The 8,265-nt window shown below is 39.4% G+C and overlaps 1 protein-coding gene across 1 annotated transcript in view; it reads left to right on the top strand.

Moving 5' to 3' along the window:
- The first annotated feature begins 2,952 nt into the window (after positions 1-2,952).
- The window catches only part of LOC138007259 (ectonucleoside triphosphate diphosphohydrolase 8-like), a 21,376-nt gene continuing 16,063 nt past the window's right edge, over positions 2,953-8,265 (top strand). Inside the window, exons 1-2 of the mRNA XM_068854062.1 lie at positions 2,953-3,085; positions 4,379-4,500. Coding sequence (XP_068710163.1) covers positions 3,028-3,085; positions 4,379-4,500 — 180 coding nt within the window. The 5' untranslated portion in view covers positions 2,953-3,027. The remainder of the gene's footprint in view (positions 3,086-4,378; positions 4,501-8,265) is intronic.

The following is an 8,265-nucleotide window of genomic DNA, read 5'->3' as shown; positions in this document are numbered from 1 at the left end:
AACCCCGCACACTACAAAGGCTGCAGGGACGGCGCAGTGGTGAGAGCACACGCCTCCCACCTATGTAGCCAGGGTTCTATTGCCAGACTCGGTGTCATATGTGCGTTGAGTTTGTTGATTCTCTACTCTGCACCGAGAGGTTTTTCTCCAGGTACTTCGGTTTTCCCCTCTGCTTAAAACACCAAAATTTGAAATGTGATTTGCCTGATTTGAGCTGATTTGTTAATTTCAATTTACAGTTTCCCCAATTAGTGCTCCAGCGCTAGAAGACTAAGACACTTGAATAAAGCAGCGTAATCTTAATCTGAAGAAATATGGCAGCCTGTGTCGATAAGACCTATATGTTGACGCAGATCGTCTCCTTCGTGTCGGTGGTCGCCTGAGAAATGCCCGTATATCAGTTGGAATCAGATGGAGCGAAGCAACCTGTTATCTTGCCAAGATGGTCTCATATTACCCAGCTCATTCTGAAATATTGCCATAAAGCAGTCAAACATCAAGGCTACGGCATGACTCACAATGAAGTCCGACAACGTGGATATTGGATAACAGGTGGTGGTACCTCTGCTGTGTCTTATTCGATCTCACGATGTGTCATCTGCAGAAAGCTTCCTTCCCTGCCTCAACGACAGAAGCTAGCAGATCTTCCTGAAGATCGTGTTTTAACCTGCTACTCCGTTTACATACAGCGCATTTGATTATTTTGGCCTTTTTATAGTTAACGAAGAGAGGAAGGAAGTAAAGCATTACGGTGTCGTTTTCACGCGCCATACATTCACATTGAAACAGCCAATTTTCTGGAAACCGTGAGATGACGTTCATTAACGCTTTAAGACGCTTCCAGAAAAAGGGTGGTCCTGTTCGTTTGTTACGGATGAAACTGCGGAACCAACTTTGTAGGAGCAGATTGCGAATTGGAGGGATGAGGAAATAAATCCAGACAAGATTCGCGCCAAATTGTTAGAAGGCGAATGGATTAACTTCAAGTTCCATCCTCCCTCCGCGAGTCACATGGGAGACTCGTGGGAACGTCAGATACGGAAGGTTCGAAGCATCTTTGCATCCTTACTGAAGAAGTCGGGATGTCCGCAGGATGATAAAAGCTTTTGCAGTTCAACCTATACACCTTATTCCAAAATGGCCGCTGATTTATGCGGATTCAAATTGGCCCTTGTTGCCTCGTTCAAGATAAAATATTCTTTTGAATTTTATGCTTAAGAACGAGGCATCAAGGGCTAATTTAAATAAGTCTGTAACTCACTCAAATATGTATTTCTTGTCACTTAATCATATTTAATTATGCATGTTTCGCCTAGTTGTTATATAATCCTAACGCTTTTTCAAATATTCTGTAACTGACGATGATGTTTTGTAACATCGAATCATGTCTTCGAAATTAAAAAATGTCGTAACTTTCTTAAATATAACGATTTGCTTTCTGCTGTCTCGACCTTTCGGTTCCAAAAACAAAAGAATATTTAAATGGTGGCCTTTTTGGAATAAGGTGTATAGTCAACTCCAGATCACTTACCCGACTCGCAACAATCACTGACTCCAAATCACCTGTTATCTATGAAGACCAAGGTATTTTCCAGCGAGAGGATCTCTACCTACGCAAGAGATGGAGAAGGGTCAACAACTTGCAAATGCCTTTTGGGAAAAGTGGCGAAAGGATTTTCCTTAGATCCTCCAGATTCGGAAGAAGTGGACCGGGCCAAACCGCAACGTAATCCGGCTGCAAAAGGGGGACATCGTAATATGGCAAAGGATGAGAATGCCGCCAGAAATTTGTGGAGACTAGCAAGAGTTCAAGAAGTATTCCCTAGTGAAGATTGCCTCGTTAGGAAGGTTAACTTGAAAGCCTGGAAAGCCAGAGTAAAAAGTGCTTTTACATATAACCGTTATCAGAATACCAACGTTACCTGACCTCAACAAATACTACGTATACGTACGACAACTAATCGTAACACATTGATCAATTATATAGGGAGCAGGGCGGGAGCAGGGCGGGAGCAGGGCGGGAGCAGGGCGGGAGCAGGGCGGGAGCAGGGCGGAAGCAGGGTGGGAGCTGGGCTGGAGGGAGGATGGAGCAGGGCTGGCGCAGTGGTGACAGCACTCATCTTCCACCAATGTGGCCCGGGAGCGATTCCCGGATTCTACGCCATATGTGGGTTGACTTTGTTGGTTTTCTACTCTGCCTCAAGGGGTTTTCCCCGGGTACTCTGGTTTTCCCCTCTCCTCAAAAATCAACATTTGATTTGATTTTTTCTGATTTCAGTTGAAATGTAGTCTCCCTAATTAGTCGAGCAGTCGTCACAGTCAGCTAAATAACCTTCGAGACTTAAATAAAGTGATTATTATGTGCTCAAAAGCTCAATAAAGTGAACGTGGTTCCAGATTCGTGTAATTTTACTTCCAATTGGCAGCTATAGTGTAAGCTTGGTCAAACTTATAATAATGCTTTGCATGGATGCCAAGTTGTAGGCCGGGAGAGGCTCTCTGGAGATTAATGGAGCGCCTAATCCGAGAGAGCGCCAAAGGCGCGAACTTTTCTAGGGGTGTCCGGGGGTGTCCGGGGGCTTGGGGTCTAGAATTTCTTGATTTCTCGTCAATTTGCCGCTGATTTCTCGTCGATTTCACGATTTCTCAGATCATGAACAGTTTTACGTTTGTGGAAAAATAATATTATACGATATATGTATTACAAAGTTTGTTAACCCAAGCTCAGCTGGAGATTTTGCTTGCTCGGCTGGAGAGCTGGGGATTAAGTCTGAAAGCTGGAGACTTGACATCTATGGCTTTCTGTTTGGACAATAATACGGATCGTATCAACGAACTGGTTAACCTGGGTATGATTATGTCTTTATTTGGTCTATGTGTTCCATACTCTCACCATCGCACAACAAAAAAATCCGGTTACTCGTCTCCAGAGCTCCGCTCTCCTTTAGAAAAGGAAATGCAACGCCTAGTTGAATTTGTAATTGTTGGCTCACGTGAGGGAAAAGATACTACAGTTTCTTTCCACACATGTATTCTCCTGACGGAGAGGACAATTCACCCCTGCTCTTAAGAAATCCTGTTGAAGGTATGTTAAATCTTGTTGTTGTGTTCCAAGGAAATTCATTTCCGTCTAGTTTTCTTTAACGAGTTACATTGTATATAATTAGATCTCTTCCAACTTGAAGTACCCGAAAATGTCTTTCAGAAATTCATAGCTTCACTTACTTTCTACAAATTTGCCACCATGAAAATGCTAGTTTTCTTTTTTAAGTGTGAAAAATTGCAAAAGCATTCCTTCCGAAATGGAAAACGTGAGATTAGCTACCGCGTTTGCGAATCCTTTTACATCAGTCTAGGTGTGGGGTAACGTTAAGTTCAAAAATACAGCTCTAAGCTTAGATACAGTATAACGTTTTGAAAACGTAGAGTCCTAAAATAATAACTTTCCGTCATAAGGAGAAGAAGTTTGTTTTCTCCATTACGTATTGTAAATATGTTACATTATATATATATAGTTTACGTCATAGAAAGTGTGGCGTACGGGGTTTTATTCACGAGTTGTTTGTGTCAAAAACCCGAACGAGCGAGGAGTGAGCGAGTGAGGGTTTTGACACAAACAATGAGTGAATAAAACCCCGTACAAAGCACTTTCTATGTCGTGAACTGTTTATTACACATAAGACGAGAATTTTCATTAAAATAGTTTTCTGATTGCAAATTAGAAACAAAAACTCACTAAAAATAAATGCAAATTTAATTTTATTCAATAAAAAAGTACGATTTGCACGAGATGCACGAGATGCACGAGTGATTGGCATGGAAACGCCTTTACACTATTGTTGATTGGTTATACTTCCACATGTGAAATAGCTCTACGCCATTCTGATTGGCTGTATAAGCCTTTTCCACATGTGAAAATAAAGTGTATAGATTTGTACAAATGAGCTTTATGGAATAAAATTCTCATGTTATGTGTAATAAATATGTATGTATATATGTATATATTTATTAATTCTCTCTTTTTTTTTCTTTTTTTTCTTTTTCTTTTCTTTTTCGCTATCCCTTTTCCTTCCTTTTAGGAATGCAGCCATTTCCCTGATATAACCTAGAGGCTAGCGAAACCAGGGAGCCAAAATAAATTGACGGATCTCTGTGCGAATTGCGCGTATTTAGCTTAAGGTGGCTCAAAACAGTTTCAACAATTCCATTTGAAATAATTGTTTTTGGTCATGTAGGTTTACATGACTTGTAAGCTTCATCTTGACTGAAAATTGACACGTGTCTTGCAAATAATTCCAGGCCGTGAATGTGCCCCTTTAAATATTATACACAAGTTTATGACAGGGATATCACCAGTAATATTTTCATGTTTCCTCAGAAAACAGGACTGATTGTCATGTACGAGATTGGGTAGGCTGTCTTGTGTCAATAGCCTCTATCCTCAGTGGAATCATTTGTATAACTGTAATCAGTCTATACAAGGAAACTGTTAAGGACGAGGTGAGATGTCTTTCTTAAAACCAGTTGTAAAGGATCTAGGGTTGACCCAGGACAACAGTGATGCAAAGGAGTTTCTAGATGAAAAGGAATAACAAGCAAAAGGACTCGAATTGGAGACATTGCTAGTACAGTGAACTGCTATTAGCAAAAAGTAAGAAAGTGTCTGAACCCAGGGTTTTCATGATAAGGCTCACTCCATGTTACCATTGTTGGCATCCAAGGTGTAATTAAAAGAAAAAGATTGTTTTATTTGTTTTGATGCTGATGTCATTTTTTAAGTAATTGATCCTCAGAAAAAGAATCAACGGTATCACTGAATAAAAAAGAGGGGTCAGGATGGGATCTTCCATGACAATTCCATTACCTCGGAGTTTTACTTCCCATCTCCTGAGCATATAATGATAATAATAAAATAATATGAAAGAAATGTAGACATTGTAGATCACTGAGTCCTTTCACAGGGACTCATGAGCCCAACGAGTTGACCTGCTCCCAAGTGTGTGGTTTCATGTCTCTGTTTAATGTTTAATGTTCCTTTAAAACAAGCAACGTTCCTTTAAAACAAACAATGAGAAGCCAAACCCAGAGGCTTATGCAGCCTAGGTCAGAGTACAGAAATTACAAGAAGTGCCTGCTAATAAATATTAATAATAATAATAATAATAATAATAATAATAATAATAATAATAATAATAATATTTTAAGAAAATATTATTACCGTTAATATGTTAGTTAACAATTGTGGACATACTTAATTAGCTAGAAAGAAACAACATAATAAGGAAGGAAGGAAAGTTGTCATACAGTGTATAACTAAGCATTATACATGTATAAAAGGTAATTAAATGAGAGAAGACAATTTAAAGTGACAGTAATCTTTGAGTTTACTTTTGCAATTGCAAAGAGTGAGGGAAGTACATAATGAAAGAGGAATACTGTTCCAAATTTGAGGACCTTTAACACAGATGGAGTAACGGCAGGTCTAATCTGCAGGTGGCAGGTCGCGGGTTGCAGGTCATTGTTTCACCATTACAGAAAGTATCCTAAACATTCATAAAAGCTAACCTTAGGCCCAAAAACTTTTGTTTAGTCCTAATTAGGTCTAAGGTTAGATTTTAAGAATGTTTAGGATACTTTCTGTATCGGTGAAACAATGACCTGCAACCCGCGACCTGCGACCTGCGACCTGCAAATTAGACCCGCCGATGGATTAAGCAAATTTCAAGGAGTGAATATGCAAGTTATCTCTTTGACAAGTAGAATAGTGATGATAGTCGGCATTGAGATTAAAGAGGGAAGAAAGTGGGATAGGGACAACCTTTTGCGTATGCAGAAATATGAAGCAAGTGACCTGATACTTGTAAATATTAAAAATATGAAGTAACCTGAACTTCTTGAAAAGAGAGTAAGTTTGACTATGTGGGGGCAAATAAGTAATGATTCTATTAAGAACTTTTTTGATTGCAGAAGAGAGGTTGGAGATGTGATGAGAAAGTGGAGGCCCAGATAATCAAGCAGTATTGGAAATAAGGGGCGTTACTAAACATGGGAATGGAAAGGAATAAACCGGAATATGCAGAATGAGGCGGAATGACACCGGAATGAGACGGAATGAACAAGAATGGTACCGGAATATACCGGAACGAGGCGGAATGACAACAGAATAAGGCAGAATAAACCAGAAGGACACCAGAATCAAGTTGATTAGTGTGGACTGGAATGACAAGGAACAAAAAATAATTTATATCATTCTATAATTTGAATGAATAAGTGTTGCAGAATAGAGAGACTGACATAAAAAAAACAACAATTTGCATTAAAGGGAAACTAACAAGGCTTGGAACGAGTCACGATATGTTCTCACAATTCTTCATGTTAATATATTATCAACGATTGATCTTTTTTCTGTGCTTCTGACTTTCTTCAAACAAGGAAACACTGCGTTCAGGTTCAATGGCATTATTGCCAACAATCGTGATGAGAAAAAGAGTCTTCCACCGTTTGCACAAATCTATTTCCGTATATCTCCAATATGTATGGGTCGTGGGAAGCAGGCAAGCAGCAACGGTAATTAGTTTGTGGTTCGCTGAACTTGATTGTGATTGGTCAATACACAATTGACCTGTCAGAATGAAATAAAAATGTTCACGGGTTTTCTGACTCGCAGAGTGAAATTTGCCTCTGAGATCCATAGACAAAAACAATTAGTATAACATTCTATTTCTCTTGCTACTATATTTGTTCATGAAAAAAATGTTACCACGACGAATAATTATTCATTTAGCGGTGGATATACCTGTCAAATTTTTCTCATGATCGAGGTGTTCCAAATGTTACAAAAGGCAAAAAACACATGCAATTCCCGTAGGGAATCACCTGACACAACAAAAGCGGACTGAACAACCAAAAATCAGTCTGTGCTAACTAAAACACCAAATTTTGGTATTTTTAGGTTTATTCCGGTATATTCTGCTTTTGGGTGTCATTCCACCTCATTCTGGTGTCATTCTGGCTCATTCTGGTATATGCCATTACCATTCTTGTTCACTTTGTTTCATTCCGGTCTTATTCCGTCTCATTCCGGGATATTCCAGTTTATTCCGGTATATTCTGTTCCGTTCCTGTGTTTAGTAATGCCCTGGAAATAAAGAAGTATTAGAGAATTAGACAAGATGCATAGAGTATTGGATAGAAGAAATTGTCTCAATTTTATGATGATGCCAATAGATTTAGCGATTTTAGACAAAAATACCTTTATGTGAGGTTTCCATCAGAGATTTTGGTGGATGATGACTTTTAGTTTGTTTAGTTTGTTCCACTCTCTGTATGGTACTATTACAATGTATCATTACAGATGGTGAGATCACTAGAATTGATCTTCTTTCTAGACAGATGAAATATAATAAATTTAGCTTTATCAGGATGTAAAGTTGAACGTGGGAGGTGCAGTGGCCTCATGGTTAGTGTGTTCGACTCCGGATCGAGTGGTCCGGGTTCAGGGCCTGGCCGGGGACTTTGTGTTGTGTTCTTGGGCAAGACACTTTATTCTCACGGTGCCTCTCTCCACCCAGGTGTACAAATGGGTACCGGCATAATTGTGGGCCGGGGTAACCCTGCGATGGTCTAGCATCCCATCCAGGGGGGAGCATAAATACTCCTAGTCGCTTCATGCTACGGAAACCGGAGATAAGCACCGGCCTGATGGGCCTTCCTAGGCTCGTAACAGAGACTTTACTTTACCTTAAAGTTAACTTATTAGCCTTGAACCTTGTACATGTAGCAACAAGGGAAAGTTCGCGATTAACAATTTGCAAAATAGTTCAGAAATAATTATAAATTATAAATAGGCTAAAGATGCAAAGATATCATTAATGTACAGTATATGAGAAAAAGGAGTGGCCGCAGCACAGACCCCTGAGTGATTCCACATTAAAAAGTTTGGAGGGAAGATGATTGACATCTACAGTTGGCTATTTCAACAAATAATTGACACCTAGAATTCAGATAATCTTGGAGCGAAGACAGAGAAATACCTCGTTTACCATAAAAATCCAATTTGTCTAATAGGATGGAATGGTTAACCATGTCAAATGCCTTCTTGAGATCAATAAAGACGAGAAAGTATGACTATTTCTTTCAAAAGCTTCAAATACTGTATCTGGTTTGTAACCTCAGCGATGGCCATAAATGTTGAGTGTTTACTTCTGAAACCATATTGGTGACCTTACTTAGCTCAGTTGATAGAGCATTGCACCAGCATTGCAC

The sequence above is a fragment of the Montipora foliosa genome, chromosome 6 (assembly GCF_036669935.1).
Source record: "Montipora foliosa isolate CH-2021 chromosome 6, ASM3666993v2, whole genome shotgun sequence".
Lineage (NCBI taxonomy): Eukaryota > Metazoa > Cnidaria > Anthozoa > Scleractinia > Acroporidae > Montipora > Montipora foliosa.
The sequence above is the reverse complement of the archived record's forward strand: the minus strand, read 5'-3'. Positions and strand labels throughout refer to the sequence as shown.